Here is a 17,866-nt window from a genome sequence, read left to right on the forward strand (position 1 = left end):
TGCAATGTTTTGTGGACCCAGGACATACCTGAAAACGAGAGAAATCTCAATGTATCCTTCCTGGTAAAATATTTAATAAATATATAAATATATATATATATATATATACGTATATGCAGCCACCAATCAGCAGCTAGAACCTAGGTTATTTGCAGCTCCTTACCTAGATAAACCTTTGAGCAAAGGATAACAAGAGAAGGAAGCAAAATAAAAATAATAAATTGGAAAGTTGTTTAAAATTGCATGCTCTCTCTGAAACATGAAAGAAAAAAAATGGGTTTCCTGTCCCTTTAAGCAACAATATGCACTAGACATTAGTTCTTTCAGAAGGATCAGATGTCACAGTTATTATACAGGAGAAATACTTATTAGTACATATTAGTTTATAGAAAAAATAACCTAACCTCTAACTGCTATATAACACAATGATAGCAGTAAATGAAGCAAGTCCTAGAATACAAGCTATAATCTATAAACAATATTGTGCATAGTCAGATTTAGAACTTTTATATTATGTACAGGTTTTACAAGTATGTCATTTTATTTCAAAATCTGCAGCTATATTTTATACTTTTAAAACAGCTTCTACAGTGTTTTTAAAAGAAAAAAAAAAGAAAACATGAAAAAGAATAAACTTCAAAAATAGATTGCTATTAAAACAAGGGAAAAAAACACTGCAGGGTTTGTGTATATATAAAACCATATGATTTTGTTTTATAATTGAATTAATTTATCTATATTCCTTCTATTACAATACAACTACAGTGTGTCTCAACATGCTAATGTATAGTAACAAATCTGTTGCTTTTAGACTACATGCTGCTGTCCTCCCCCCCCCCTAAAAAAAAAAATATATATATATAAACAAAATCATATAATTTTAATAACTAAAAATACTGGAAAGACAGAGGTGTTTAGATCAGTAGTGTGTGTGTGTATTTATGGGGTATGCTGCCTGTATCAGGGGATGTCTTACCACACCTGGTTTGGTAGTGCTACAAGTCTGTGAGTACAGCCCAATGCCAAGTCTTGTCCACTCAGCAGCCACCCATAACCCTACAGACCCAACACCTGGTCCAAGATTACAAAATTTGAGGCCATTTGTTACTGTCCTCTGAAAAATATTATTAGTATCTTTTCTTCTTGAGATGATTCACAGTATCCTTAACCCTGTTTGATATGGTAAGTGCATGTTCCTTGTGGGTTTTGATCATAGATTTATTTGCCCATCATTTGCATATAGTTGGAATTAGAATATTTGCAATTTTATCAAGGTAACCAAGGGTATGTTACGGATTAACAGAACAAGAGGTAGTGAAGATCGTCCTTTCTAATTTATTCCTATTATCAATTTTTCTTCGTTCTCTTGCTATCTTTATTTTAAAAAGAAGACATCTAAGCTTTTTTTTTTTTTAACTCAGAACTATGGACAGCACTTTTTTATTGGTGGATGAGTTTATCCACCAATTAGCAAGAACAACCCAGGTTAATCACCAAAAATGGGCCGGCATCTAAACTTACTTTCTTGCATTTCAAATAAAGATACCAAGAGAATGAAGAAAATTTGATAATAGGAGTAAATTAGAAAGTTGCTTAAAATGCCATGCTCTGGGGTTCCGGAGGAGGAGCTAACTGCAACACCTGTGTGTAGTTACTCTCCAGTCCCTCAGCTGCTGGCGGGGATTGTCTCCCGTGCCGAACCCAGAGACCTGGGTAGCTACCTGGACAGCTTTTACTATCGCTCCCGGGACCTGACAGTGGAAAATCATCCCACTGTGCTGATATTGTTAGTCAGCTTATGAAAACCTGCACAAGCGGTGCTTTTTTTAAACTTGTTAAGACTCTTTGAAACAGATCTAAGGAAAAACCTGCGAAAGGTAACTGGCTCCTTCCCTCCCTCCCCCACCGGTGCTGCGTGGGAGGTCGAGGATATCTCCTTATACTTTGTTGCCCTAAATGCCAAGATTCTGTTAAGGGCATACACTAACCTGAGGCGGACCTTTTTTGGATCCCTTCCTCCCCCACCGGTGCTGCGTGGGAGGTTAGGATTGCTCGCACAATTTCGAGATTCACTACAGAGACACCCTGACTGAGGTCCTTGCGGACGCCGGATAGGCTGAATGGGGCGCTGTGCCTGACCCACTGGGACGAGGTGGGAGTGAAAGACATCAGAGACGGGCTTACCGGGTGCTGGTCGGCTTCCCCGACGCGGGCTCTCCCCTCCCCCACCGGTGCTGCGCGGGAGGCGGAGGTTGCTGGTGATCGGCCTGTCTACTTGCTGAGGAGGTGTCCTTTCTGGTGCTCCCGGAGTCTCTGGCTGGATTGATGGCGGCGCACGGCGTGGGCTGCTAAGAGAGGAGGCGGACTCGCTGAGAACCGACTCTGCTTTCCCTGCTGCTAAGATTGTCGGCTGGAGCTGTTTGTTGCCTTGGCGCATACTACATCAGTGGCTTACAAAGAGCTGTGATAATTGGCAAAGTTTTATCATATCTGGCTGCTGGGCTTTCTTTGATAGTGGCAAACACTGTATGCATTAGGACCTTCCTGGCCACCTGTCCTTTAGCTGGACGCTGATCTCTGAAATTCAAGGTAAGGTGGCGAGAAGAGGATACATGGGAAGTCTTTCAAATTTCACTGAACAAGTAAACGTTCCAGCAGGCTAGAGCTACCTAAACTAGCACTGCCAGTTAAAGAGGGTAATGATCTGAAAATTCTAAACTGTATTACTACTCAAATTTTTTGGGTCTGCTTGTTTCTTCTTTTATTTTTCTTTTGGTTAAAAAGTGATAATTGAAGTGCTATTATAGATGATATTATTACCCTTACACTTCTGAAAACAAGCGGAGTAAAACCATATTAACTATAAGGATTAACCACAAGGGGTAAAAGAATGTTATGCAGGAATTATTTTTTTCCATAGTGGTTCTTCTTGTTTTATTGTTTTTTCAAAAATGTTGCCTATCTAAAATATTATCTCTCTCACAAAGGGTAAAGAAATATAATGTAATTTTCTGAAATTTAAATGTGAGGACTGGATGGGGAAATTCTAAATATCCTGCTATTTCTAGAATTTTTCTACTTCAGAGTCCAAGCTCTTAAAACAAAATATTTGGTCTCTACACTTTTTGGGAGATAAATTGTAAAAATTTATAACTGAAAGCTGAAGGATTTAGGGATATTAACTAAATATCTTTGCATGCTAAAGTATGATATAATACATTGGTAAAAGTGTATCTACCTAGAAAAACAGGCTAACAAGTCAAGAAGAGGTTAAAAAGGTACAAAGGAGTAGAGACACACTCTATAGAACTAGGATTTGAATAGTTGAAATAACTCCTGGTCTTTCCTCTCTAGATTACACTCTTTTACAACTGTTTGTACTAAGATATACTTGTTTCTTCTTTTCTTTTTTTTTCTTTTTTTTGTAAGCATTAGAGTTTTATTTAACCTAGACTTACTAGGTTATTCTTTCTTGCTTCACAAGTAATGGTTTTTTTTTTTTTGGTTCTTTATTAGCCTGCAGTATAGATAGTGAAGCAGGGTAATATTTGAAAAGAGCTATTGTCATTAGCTCTGCTAAATAGATTTGACATAGTCTCGTATCTCTATCTCCCTCTGGCTCTCGCATCCGTGGTTGGACTTCTTTTCACTTAATTAAATATCACTGCTCTTTTCACTTTTTTTCCCCCTTCTTAGGCGGGGGGTTCTACCCCCTTTTTTTTTTTTTTTTTTTTTTTTTTTTCTCTCTCCCTTCCCTCACTTCATCATCACTTCACACATTTACCCTCACCGTCAACTTGAGAAAGCTTTCTGCTCTTAAATTAAAATCACAATCACTTTTACTTTAGCACTAATCTTCACGCAATTCTGCTTTTATCACTCCTCCTATTTTCGGCAATTTTTTCGATCACTAGCACATGGATAAATTTTTTCACGCTTCACCCAAGATCCTCTCTCCGGCCATGGCAGCGAGGCAGAGGGACAGAAAAATGAAGAGTAATCAAGAGACAGTCGTAGATACACAATCAGCTCTTCTAAACATGCCAACGGTACAAGAACCTACCAATCTTCATAATCTTGTTGTTAGTATATCAGATGCGCTCTCCCCCAAATTTGAGGCTCTTCGAGCTGAAATCAAACAAGACTTCTGCTCATTAACGCAGGAAGTCCGCCAGTTCTCTAATAGATTGCAGGAAGCCGAGCAGCGTGTCTCGGACCTGGAAGATCTAACAACAGCGCACAGTTCAAACCTGGAAACTGTCAACACCAATTTACAAAAAATACAAAACAGGTTAGAAGATCTAGAAAACCGCACTAGGAGAAACAATATAAGAATCATAGGACTTCCAGAAGAACAACAATTTGACAACCTTGTTAATTTTATATCAGAAACTTTACCTAAAATCTTAAAATTGCCATCTACCTTCTATCCTATCCCAGTGGAGAGAGCGCATAGAGTAGGCCCAACCCGTATGGAGAACAAAACTAGAACTAAACCTAGACCTGTTATAGCTAAATTGTTAAACTTCCAAGACAAACTTACTTTATTTCAGCATTACCGTAAGCAACAGCCAGTTAAAGTTGGAGGTATTACAATCCTTATGTTTCAGGATTTCTCTGCGGAGACTGCAGCAAAAAGAAGGGAGCTTGCTCCTATCTGTACTAGGTTTATACAAAAAGGATACCAGGCAACTATAATATTCCCTTATAAACTAAAGGTTAAAGTCAATGACGCTACACACTTCTTTGAAGAAGCTAATCTAGCTGAGAGCTTTTACAAAACACTGAACTCTCCGGTCCGATGACAGCAGGTTTAAACAATAAGATTCTAGACATGGTAAAATATGCAGGACTTCTTTTTCTTACTTTCTTCTTCTTTCTTTCTTTCCCTTTTTTTTTTTTTTTTTTTTTCTCTTAAGGTGGATAGACCCTTGGTTCAACATGGGTCCCAGTGTTCAATCTCCTCCCATGCGGAATGTACGTATTTTTCTGTACATAAGAAAGAGGAGGGGGAAAGAAGAAACTTTTTTTTTTTTTTTTTTCTCTTTCTTTTGCATTATCATTATTATTATCTCCCCATATATAAATAAATATGAGCAGTAACAAATGTAAAATAGTGTCATGGAACGTGGGTGGCATATCTACCCCTATTAAGAGAAAAGCAATTCTTACTCAGCTCCGAAAAATCCAGACTGATATAGGTTTTATTCAAGAGACTCATTTATCGGCAGAAGAATCTTTAAAACTTAAGGCAGCGTGGGTAAAAGAAATATATTTTGCACCTAGTATTAAGAGAAAGAGAGGAGTAGCAATCTTAATAGGGAAAAAAAATGATACTGAAGTGGTGCATTTTGAGGCGGATCCAGGGGGGAGATATGTCATGTTAAAAATAAAGATCTCTCGGAGGATGTATACGCTGTGCAACACATATGGCCCTAATGTATTTGATTCAAAATACTGGACCTCTCTCCAATCTAAATTGCTAGCCTATTCGGAAGGGTGTTTAGTTTTGGGTGGAGATTTCAACATGGCACCACAAAGCCCAATTGATAGGTTAAGACAAGACGTCAAACAGTTGAAACAAAAGAAAGATAATTTAGAATGCAAGATGTTTAAAAGAATCATGCAAAATTTAGCGTTGCGAGATGTTTGGAGATACCAAAACCCTTCTATTCAGAGTTTTACCTGTCTCTCGAAGGCACACAAAACACTCTCCAGAATAGACATATTTTTAATTGACGAACATATGTTAATGAACGGGGTAAAATCAGACATATTGTCAATTCTTCTATCAGATCATGCACCAATTGTTCTTGAACTTCAGATATCACATACACATTCTGCTTCACCGCGATTCTTCTTTCCCTATTTTTTAATGTCAGAAATAAAATTTAAGAACTGGCTCATAAACAAATATAAGGAATATGCACATTTTAACAAAGAACATTTGAGTCGTCCTGAGTAATTCTGGGACACTGCGAAAGCGGTAATGAGAGGGGAAATACTTTCATATAGTATCGCTTTACAAAAAAAAATTAGATCCAGGGAAAGAGAGTTAGGTCAACGGTTAACCAATACCTATAACCAGTATCTGCTAGATAAAACACCACTAAACTGGGCGAAATATGTTAAGGTAAAAAATGAAAGAGATACTTTTATATTATCACAAGAAACACAAAGAGAATTAAGAATGCAGGCTAAATTATATAGATACGGAAATAAATCGGGTAAGATGCTAGCTAAATTAATCAAAAACGAGAAAAAACAACCTGTAATAGACAAACTGCATAATAAAGGATTACAAACTTCCAAACCTGATGAAATCTTAAATATATTTTATGAATATTATCAGGAGCTTTATTCATTTAAAACAAGCGATTCACAGAAATCTTTGGATTTCTGGAGAGACATTACGTATCCGACAATTACAGTAGAAATGTCTAATAGTCTAAACGCTCCTATCTCTATAGAAGAAATAGAGAAGATAATATCTGAGCTCTCTCTCAATAAGGCAGCAGGTCCAGACGGTCTCCCTAGTGAACTCTATAAGATACTGTCTAGTGAAGTTTCCCCGCATCTTTGCACCCTTTTCAATAGTTTCTTCACAAAGGGTAACTCGATTTCTCCATCATTCTCTAGTTCATATACAACTCTAATACTAAAAGGCGGAAAGGACCCTAATTGTAAAGAATCTTACAGGCCAATTGCTTTATTAAACGCTGATTATAAAATCCTCACTGCAATTTTAGCATCAAGACTGCAAGGGATTCTTCCAGAAATCATTCATGCTGACCAATCAGGCTTTTTAAATAATCGTAATTCGGCTGCAAAAATTAGAGAAGCATTGTTAGTGACAGAATATTTTGAGGCTACACCTAGTAGCGGGGGGGAGGACACACCTGATCTTGCTATCATCTCCATCGACGCTGAAAAAGCCTTTGATTCAATATTTCATGAACACATTAAAACATCATTAAGGCATTTCGGTTTTGGAGGTAATTTCCTCGACTTTATCGGAAATTTATATAAACAATCTTCTACAAAACTGATAGTGAATAACACTACTTCCTCTTCTATCTTTCTAGGTAGAGGGACAAGACAGGGGTGTCCTCTCTCCCCACTCTTATTCAATATCTCCATTGAACCTTTGGCAATTAAAATTCGCCATCTTCTGGATGGTATAAGAATTCGCAATACTGAAATAAAAATAGGTCTGTATGCAAATTGAATCTACCAAAACTTTTCCAGATATTGGAACAATTTGGATCATTCTCTGGATATAAAGTAAACATGGCTAAATCAGAGATACTCTGGCTTAGGAAGAATAATACTTCTATATTGGAAACCCCCTTTCATCAAGTAACAGACTCTTTCAAATATTTAGGGATTCACATTCCGACAAGAACTTCAGATCTTTACGCGCTTAATATCCCCCCAGTAGTTAAAACAATTAAGGAAAAGCTCCTGATCTGGCAAAAACTTCCATTATCACTCTCTGGAAGGATAGCTCTTTTTAAGATGGCCCTCCTTCCAAAATTACTCTACATACTTCAAAATACACCAATAATCCTCCTAGGGAAAGACATTCGATCGATTAATACCTCTCTTATTCAATTCTTGTGGCAAAATAAAAGGTCAAAGATATCCCTTATGAAACTGACGGCACCAAGAGAGAGTGGAGGTCTTGCTCTACCGGATATAAGGTTTTACAATTTTTCCTTTCTAGCTCGAATTATAGTAGACTGGATCTCGACTAATAATTATGTACTGAACAATGACCTTGAGTCTAGTGTCTGCCATCCGTACTCTCCAGTTGCCTTAACACACCTAGAACTTAAAGACATTCCAGCAGAAATCAAAAAATTTAAAACCATTTTTAATCCACTCAAAGCCTGGCATAAAATAGCATCGTTTTTAACTATCAAAAATAAAGTCTCTTATCTTTTGCCTATAATAGGTAACCCCATATTTCAAGCCGGCCTGTATTCGGAGGTATTTAGAAAATGGCATACTGCTGGATTAACAAAGGTAATTCAAATTATAGACCAAGAAGGGAAATGTATAAAAACATTTCAGAAATTAAAAATGGACTTTGATCTGTCCAATAAGGACTTCTTTGCATATTTGCAACTGAGACACTTTGTCCAGGATTTGGTTAGGAGAGAGGGCTGGGACTGGGGATTGGGTACATTGGAGAATTGGTTGGTTCTAACAAGAAATGGTCATATGTCGATTGCACCGTGTTATCATCTTCTGAGTACGAATAAAGGGGCTTCAATACTGGCAAACATGGTTGTTTATTGGGATATATTAATGCCTCAGAATAATATTGAAAGGAAAACTATTCAGTTATCAATCAAGAAAATTGCCCAAGTAACACTATCTGCAACCTGGAGAGAGGCGCATGTAAAGCTTTTGCATGGGGCATACTTTACCCCTAGGAGAGGCTTCAAGTGTACCAATAGAGGGTTCAATAAATGTCCTAAATGCTCGCTCCAGGCTGCTGATTTAGCACATATGTTCTGGTATTGCCCAAAGATTAAAAATCTATGGGCTAAGGTCGAATACTGGCTCAAAAATGTGCTAAAGATAACAGGTCTTACATTAACATTATATCAGATAATATTTTGTCTTAGGAAAGAATCTGGTAGACAAAATAACGAAGGAATAATAATATCAGCAATTCTCGCTACTAGATATTTAATTTGTAAAAAGTGGAAAAGTCCTGCAATTCCAAGCATCCCTGAGATTAAAAATAGCATAAAAAAGCAATGTATTCTAGAGCAGAGAGATGCGGACCTAAACAACGACCAGGACATTAAAAGATTTTTTGATAAATGGGCAGTCTTTTTAAGGATATTCCCTGTGGCAGAAATTAATCATATAATATTTCCCTTCAGGAATACAGAAATTGTTTTACTAGGGAATTGGTAAGCTTAAGGAAGAGGTAATGGTCGAGTTGGGTTTTTTTTCTTTTTTTTTTTTTTTTTTTTCTCCCTTCCTCTTGAGATTGTGGCTTAGCCAGACTGCCTCTCCGCATGGGGGGGGGGGGGGGAGGGAGGGGAGGGTTCAGGGAAGGTTGAAAAAATCTAAAAACTCCAAGAAATGTTATTGAGTAGATTGATTATGTTATACTAATACGCTGATTAGTTAAAATATACTAGTATGCATAATTAAATATAGTATTATGTGAATGAACATATGTATAATTTCTTTTTATTATGATTATGTGTTCAAATTTTGTTTACATTGGTTCATGGATAATGTCTTGGATTATAAATAAAAGTTTAAAAAAAAAAAAAATGCCATGCTCTATCTGAATCACGAAAGAAAAAATTTGGGTACAGTGTCCCTTTAATATAGATCTTGTTTCTCTGACTTACCTAAAAAAAGCTGTGAAAAGATGTGCAACTCACATCTTTAATTTATGCCTCTTTGTTTATTTAGGTTTTGCTTTATCTCCACTAACAGTTTGCTTATCTAGCTGCTCTTTTTAACACCCTTGCTAAACTTGTTAGCATGCTTTAGTGCTATGATGATACACGTTTGGAAAGAGTAAATCTTAACTAATGCTGCCCAAAATTTGTATTTAAAGACAAAATGGCTGCTGAATTAACTGCTAACTATGCCTGGTCACTGCATGTTATTTTCTCCTGTTTTCACTTTCTTATTGCTTTAACTTCTGAGGAGAATGGGTATAAAATGATTTGTCTGGTGCATGGGCTTATGAATAAGCTTGCTATCTGTTTGTATACTGTTAATGTAAAATATACACTATATGGCCGCCAAAAGTGTATGGAAATCTGACCATCACACCTATTTGAGCTTGTTGGACATCTTATTTGGAAAATTGTGGGCATTAATATCGAGTCACCCCCCCCTCCCCCTTTTTGCGGCTATAACAAGTTTGGAAAGGCTTTCCACAAGATTTTGGAATGTATCTGTGGGAATTAGTGGCTAGTGGCCAATCAGCCAATTTGTGACGTCTGGCACTGATGCTGGATGAGAAAAGCTGATTTATAATCCTTGATAAATGCTTTCTTTGTGAATTTATAAATCACACAACATTTTTCTCTGTTCATCCCTTAACTGCATAACGTTCAGTCACATTGCAAATTTAAGCATGATGCTGTGTATCCTTGCAACATGCTGCAGTGGTTGTTTATATAATTACAATAGTTCATTTATATTTGGCTGTAATTTTGTCATAATTAATTGATAGTACAGGAGACAAAACAAACATAGGGAATGCTTTGCAAAGACAATGATTATACTTACTAAATAACTGTTTTAAATACTGATTTTTGTAATGCAATGCTCAATTGTTGTCACATACTATGAATATGTTTATTTAATTGACATGGAAAACTATTTGGAAGTAAATTAACATTACATAATTAGACTGATGTTAAATTGTTAAAGACAACATTTAATTCACAATAAATATTTTAAATTATGGAGGGGGGACATTGCAACACTGTTGATTTTGCTTGCATCCTCTGTAATTGTGTTTGTCCTTTACAGGACACAGTAATAGCTTAGAGAGATGCATAAATTAATTTACAGTTTGTCCAAATTGGTCACGATCAAAGGAAGTACAATATTTAGCTGGTGCATGCAAATTGCAGCATAATTAGGTTATATAACTTGCTCTTTGGCCTTTTTATTGGAGTATAAGAAAATCACCATTTGTACAACAAAATTAAGATATTTTACAATAGCAACCAAAATAAATTATGGAGTATATTTTGTATGTGTACCATTTTCATTAAGATTTATATGAAGAATTTCATTTTAAGTTTAATGTCTCTTTAACTAAAGCTTAAATCCAATTTAAACACAGTGTGCCAAATTACAAGTGGAGCGCAAAATTTGCATGCGAGTGATATTCGGTTTATCGCAGGGGGTTGAAAGTAAATGCGATCGTGTCACAAAACATATCAAAGATACATTTCAAAGTATAGTTACACTCATAATAAAACTATCTATTGGAGCCCCTTGCAGTTAAAGGGACACTGAACCCAAATTTTTTCTTGCACGATTCAGATAGAGCATGAAATTTTAAGCAACTTTCTATTTTACTACTATTATCAAAAAAATTTTTTCGTTATCTTTATTTTAAAAGCAGGAATGTAAATCTTAGCAGCCATCCCATTTTAGGTTCAGCATCATGGATAGCGCTTGCATATTGGAGGCTTACATTCACCCACCAATAAGCAAGCATAACCCAGGTTCTTAACCAAAAATGGGCCAGCTCCTATGCATCACGTTCCTGCTTTTTAAATAAAGATAGCAAGAGAACGAAGAAAAATTGATAATAGGAGTAAATTAGAAAGCTGCTTAAAATTGCATACTCTAATGAAATTATGAAAGAAAGAAAAATGGGTTTAGTGTCCCTTTAAGCAAATACAAAAACATTTATGCAATATTCATTTTTAAATAAAGGTATTAACTATGTATTAACTGCAAATATTTCACATTCCAATGTACAAAGCAGAAAATGTTCTATGTATTTTTAAATAGATACTCATATATATATATATATATATATATATATATATATATATATACACCCATAGAATATATATAGATATAGTACCAAAATATGTATTTATGAATAAATATAAGTATTCTTCTATGTGAAGAACATTGGAATGAAAAATATTCATATTTTCATGTTGGGGTAGTGCACTTGAGAATATGAGATTAAGTTTACGCTAGAGTGTTTTGTTTTTCAATTTTTTTTTCTCCTTTGACCTCTGTGGGGAAATACGTAAACACCCACACAATATTATAAATTTGGCTTCTTGTGCTAGTGGGTTAGTGCATGAGTGAAAACAGTTTACTTTCAACTCAAACGGGAGTGTTAATTAGCGCTCAACTTGTAATCCCGCACAGTATGTCTATGCTCAAATTTCAGCAAGGTGTCAGACACTTTTCTGTTCTTGGTGAATAATTTGCAAATGTATGTACTTTATACTTGAAAAGCCCTGAATGCATTTTACAGCATCCCATTGAAATTATGAAGTGTAAAGTCTTCCATGAACTTTGTTAATACTGCATGCAGTTGTATCAATCAATAATGAAACATGAAATATTGTAATAAAAGAGAGAATTAAGATGCGAAAAATAAGCATCCTTCAGATCAAAGAGAGGATTATTTGTGGCACTTCATAAAATAAGTTGAAAGTTTTATAATCTAAAAGAGGTTCAATTTTTACATCAATTTCTTTTTGGAGCAATGCTGCAGTCACAAAATCAATGATCTATGATGTTACATTGAACTGGAATTATAGCTTAATATGTCTTTAAGGAAAAGGCCTAAGGACCAAAACTTCACCACCATGGAGAGAATCCACATAAAATCTTTGGGATTTTTATCGAATTTACATTATAATATAGGAGTTTCTCCTTCAGATACAGAACCGTGCAAAGTGAGATAAACATCTTTCAAGGTAAAATTCGCATTTCTAAACATCTTTGAGGGTCCTCGCTACACTGAAGAGACTTCTTAGATCATCTTGCTTAAAGGGACAGGATACACAAATGTTGAACATCATGAAAGTGATGCAGCATAACTGTAAAAAGATGACTAGAAAATATAACAAACATGTCTATGTAAAAAAAGGAAGATATTTTACCTCAGATTTCATAAGTATTCACACACCACTGTAAAGGGACTTTAAGCGGCGAGTCAGAATGCTTGTCCCAGGACTTGCTAGGGAGGGTGCATCTGTCATGCGCAGGCAGTCATGTTATTTCCCTATTCAGTTTAAGTAAGTTCTATGAAATCACAGCAAAGGCAAAGCATTACCTCAGCATTGCTGATTGGCTGTTTTTTTGTTTTGTTTCAACTTGCAGCTAGACAGCAGCTGAAGTATAACTGTTTACACAGCACTTACTCTGGTGAGCTGAAGAAATTTTGAGATAAAATATCTTCCATTTTTACATAGAGATGCTCAGGTGATATTTTCTTGTCAGCTTTTTACAGGTGTGCTGCATCACTTTCAAGTAATTTAGTATATGAGAATTATGTCTCTTTAAATAGAGAGCTTTAAATCATCGAGCCCCATATAACCTAAAAGGAGGATTTATCCATCACTACATAATTGAAAACTCTGAATGAATTTTTTTTTTTTTTAGGAGAGTTTGAGTCATCTTGCTAATTACAATGGTGTTTAATACCAAAATATATGTAACTAAAATGACCAAACTATTAGACTTTTACCATAATTCCATCTCTAGGATAGCCCATGTTTGAAACTTGGCATTACAAGCTGTTTCATCAATAGCCTGGGTGTAAGAATTATGACTACTAAATATGTGGTACTACAACTGTAAATAAGCCACAATGGAAATGCAGATATCCAAATCCTGATTGGCTGAATACTGAAACTTTATTTTGCAAAAAGCACAACTACTATATTTAGAGTAACATGCATATCTTCTTGATTTTGATTCTACCCCTTCAATAGGATTACAGAACATCAGATTGAAAGCTTAATTTTGTTGCTATTTCTTCTTGTGAAGCCCAACAAGAACCTGCTTTGGGCTGTGTCTTATTAAACTTTTAAGGAACTTAGCAGTACCCAGTCTGTATCTGCTTCTCTTTCAGTGCATCTACTTGCCTGACCCACAATGATCAATGATTTGTATTAAAAGGACAGTCTACACACTACCATAAGATTTACTTACCGAGTACATCACATAAAACAAGAATTTTGCAGCTGGTCAATTGTACAGCTGCTTAAACATAGTAGCAGAAAATGTAAAAAAAAATTGCTTTATGTCTAAGTGGGTATATTAAAGTGAAGGTAAACTTTGGTGAATGAAAGACCGTTTTTTAAAAAAATACTATTAAAAACAGGGGCACTTTCATTCATCAAAGTTTACAAAGCAGCCGTTTTGTTAAAAAAATAAAAATAAAAATATTTTCACTGCTACAGCAGCTTCCCCCACATAGAGATCCTCTATTCACACGTCAGCAATGACTAATCCGGCTTCCTCCAATCACAGCTTTCCCCCCAGGGTAGTCATTGCCTGAGGCCATGCTGTGATTGGAGGAAGCCGGATTAGTCATTGCCGACGTGTGAATAGAGGATCTCTATGTGGGGGAAGCTGCTGTAGCAGTGAAAAGAAAAAAAGGTATTTTTTTTTAACAAAACGGCTGCTTTGTAAACTTTGATGAATGAAAGTGCCCCTGTTTTTAATAGTATTTTTAAAAAACGGGCTTTCATTCACCAAAGTTTACTTTCACTTTAAGTATCATCCAATTAAGATCGATTTGTGCATACGTTTTCCCACACATTTATTAGTGGATGTGCAGTTGCTACTTAGAAACGTAGCTGCCAAATAATTCTCCAGTGTATTTTTTTTGTTACCAGTTCCATTAGAGGCGAGATTAGAGTCCTACATGGCATAGCATTATTGTAGCATAGCAGTAGATTCAAAGTACATTAAAAAGTAATATCTATATATGGGAGTATTTATTGAAATTAATATGTAAAATCCTTTTTAAATAAAAATATATTTATAAATGTTATGCTCTTACCTCAAATATCATAATATGCTATTTAATTAATATAAATTGTTGTTTAATAAATAAAAGCTAATGAACAGTTGTGAGAACTGGTACTCCACACAGGACCACAAATACACCAACCGCAAGCAGATAAAACAAAGTTAGATACGACAATAGTAATACTCCCCTGCATTTCCGGTTTCAAAGAATGTGCATGCACAGGACAATATAATGAACGTCAATATATAGTACAGTCAAGACCAAAAGTTTTGAGAATGACAAGTATTAATTTTCACAAAATCTGCAGCTTCAGTGTTTTTAGATATTTTTGTCAGATGTTACTATGGTATACTGAAGTATAATCACAAGCATTTCATAAGTGTCAAAGGCTTTTATTGATAATTAAATTAGGTTTATGCAAAGGGTCAATACTTGTAGTGTTGACCCTTCTCTTCTGATAAATGGTTGATTTAGGTTGATCTTAGGAGCAGCAATATCCTTGCCTGTGAATCCCTTTATGTGCAAAGCAATGATGACTGCACGTGTTTCCTTGGAGGAAACCATGGTTAACAGAGGAAGAACAATTATTTCAAGCACCACCCTCCATTTAAAGTTTCCAGTCTGTTATTCTAACTCAATCAGCATGACAGAGTGGTCTCCAGCCATGTCCTAGTCAACACTGACACCTGTGTTAACGAGAGAATCACTGACATGATGTCAGCTGGTCCTTGTGCGGCAGGGCTGAAATGCAGTGGAAATGTTTTTTTTGCGGATAAAGTTAATTTTCATGGAAAAAAGGGACTTTTCAATTAATCACAATTGATCGGATCACGCCTCATAACATTCTAGAGTATATGCAAATTGCCATCATAAAAACTGAGGCAGCAGACTTTGTGAAAATTAATATTTGTGTCATTCTCAAAAACTTTTGGCCAGGATTGTAAACCGGCACCATAGAAAACATCAAGATGAACAAGAAGGAAGAGGTGGGCGGAGTCTCTGGCCATTTTCGGCTGCTCAAAACAAACATTTTTTTTAAATTTTCTGCTACCACGTTCAAGCAACTGAGCAATGGACGCTTGTTTTATGTGATGGAATTGATACGTAAAACTTATGGTAGGATGTAGACTGTCCATTAAAGGTTCAAGGCTAATATTTAAGTTTGTGTTAATGTTAATACTGTCTAAAAGCTAAAAGGGACAGTCTACTTGAAAATGTGTATTGTTTAAAAAGATAGAGAATCCCTATACTACCCATTCCCCGGTTTTGCATAATCAACATTTTTATATTAATATACTTTTTACCTTTATGATTACCTGTATCTAAGCATCTGCAGACTGCCCCTTTATTTTAGTGTTTTTTTTTTACTTTTACAAACTTGCAATTTAGCCAATTTGTGCTTGTTCATGCATGACTCCACAAGAGTGAGCACAATGTTATTTTAAGTCACACATGAACTAGCACTGGCTTTGAAAAGCTAATAAAATGCACTGAGATAAGAGGTTGCCTGCAGGCGTTTAGAAACAGGCAGAGATTTAGAGATTATAAAGTATAATCATATAACAATGTTGGTTGTGCAAAGCTAGAATGGGTAGTAAAAGCCTTATCTATCTTTTTAAACAATGTTCTTGCTTTTTAGTACATCTACCTGTGCACCACAAACTTAAAGGTATTTATGAATGTTGCATCATGACCTGCTCTCCTGGCTTGCCCTTCATTAACTTTCTCCTAAATAATGGAGATGAACTCTGTTTTCACTTCCAGACTGGAACCCGTCAGATTCTCTACAAAGCCAATTTAGGTATCTTTTGAAAGTCTTGGATTAACTTCTGATCTCATGATTTACACAAGAGTCTATATCAGTATTTCTCAATTCCAGCACTCATGGCACACTGACCAGCCAGATTTTCAGGATCTCTGTATAAGAGCCTAGATTAAATAATCAGTTGATCAGTAACCATGGTTATTAACCTACTTCCACCCAAGGTAATCCTGAAACTCTGGCCTTCTAGTTTGCCCTGAGGACTGGAATTGAAAACTACTGGCCTAAATCACTTAATAACGGAAACAATGTTCCCTTTCAGAACCAATATCAACTCATTATGCCCACAGCACCTTTTTGATGGGTGTTCAGGTGTTTATCCAACTATCCTTGCCTGTACAAAAATATTTGTCTCCAAAGAGGTAGAAACAAAAGAGAAGTATTAAAGGTGAGAAATGTCATTTATATCTTAAGGACCTTTATTTATTATGTATCAGAACATCTCTACCTCACCAATCCAAGCATTAAATTAACTTCACGCTTTAAAAATAACAGAAGATGAAATAAAATTCTATTGAAAAAACAATCCCTGAAAAAAAATATGCACATTGTTTTAGGAAACTGTAAGAATACATAGGATTATCCATTTTCAATTAAGGATTATCTTCTGAAGTAATGTTAATTTAAAAAGAAAATGGTCTTTTACTAATGAATTTTTAAAGAAGGCAAACTAGTGTACATTACATTTTATTTAAACAGATCAATAAAAATAAATTGCTATTTAAGAAAAATACTGCATTGTACCTTGGTGTGTAGGGCTCTACAGGAGGAGGTGGAATAAAGAGGTCCTGAAGAGCAGAGCTGTCTCTTTTTGTTGGTGTGCTTATGGTACTTGAAGGTGTAGCAACACTGCTTGTTGGACTTCTTGGGATAAGAGGCTGCATGGAAAACATCAACATGAGAAATCACCATGCATTGAACAGTTATCCAAACTAATAAACCATTACTCTTCATGTGAATGACTGAAATATACAATAATCTACCTCTAGCACACTTGTATATTTTATTATCTTTTAAGCAATACTGTACTTCTGTTAGCAACAGTAAAAAAGGAAGTGTAATTGTATTGATGTGATGGGATGAAGAGTGGAATATATGCATACATAATCTTTAATACAGTAATATGTGCTACAACACTGAGTTAAAACCAGAGGTTCTGTTTAAAAATAAACCTAAAAGGGATATTTAACCCAGATATTTTTACTTGTGATTCAGATAGAACATGCAATTTTGATAGCACTTACAGAGGACGGTAGGGTGTGCATGGAATGGAGTAAATACATGTTTTACTCAGTGCTGCAATGTGCCTAAACTGCAATTGAGCGCTCAGGGCCGGATTTACATCTCAGGTGCCTGTAGGCACAAACACCTGAAGCGACCCCCCCCCCCCAAAAAAAAAAAAGTGAAAAAAAAACAGAGGGATTTGTTTTTATTATTATTTAGGACAACTAAAAATAAATATTAGATGTAAAACATTACATTACAAAATTACATTTTCCCTTTTATGGAGATACACAAATACA

General features: G+C 35.5%; 1 protein-coding gene across 1 annotated transcript in view; it reads right to left on the reverse strand.

Annotated features, from left to right (window-relative positions):
• Nucleotides 1–17,866, reverse strand: part of CNKSR2 (connector enhancer of kinase suppressor of Ras 2) — a 1,108,533-nt gene that overhangs the window by 525,523 nt on the left and 565,144 nt on the right. Inside the window, exon 12 of the mRNA XM_053705261.1 lies at nucleotides 17,088–17,221. Coding sequence (XP_053561236.1) covers nucleotides 17,088–17,221 — 134 coding nt within the window. The remainder of the gene's footprint in view (nucleotides 1–17,087; nucleotides 17,222–17,866) is intronic.

The sequence above is a fragment of the Bombina bombina genome, chromosome 3 (assembly GCF_027579735.1).
Source record: "Bombina bombina isolate aBomBom1 chromosome 3, aBomBom1.pri, whole genome shotgun sequence".
Classification (NCBI taxonomy): domain Eukaryota; kingdom Metazoa; phylum Chordata; class Amphibia; order Anura; family Bombinatoridae; genus Bombina; species Bombina bombina.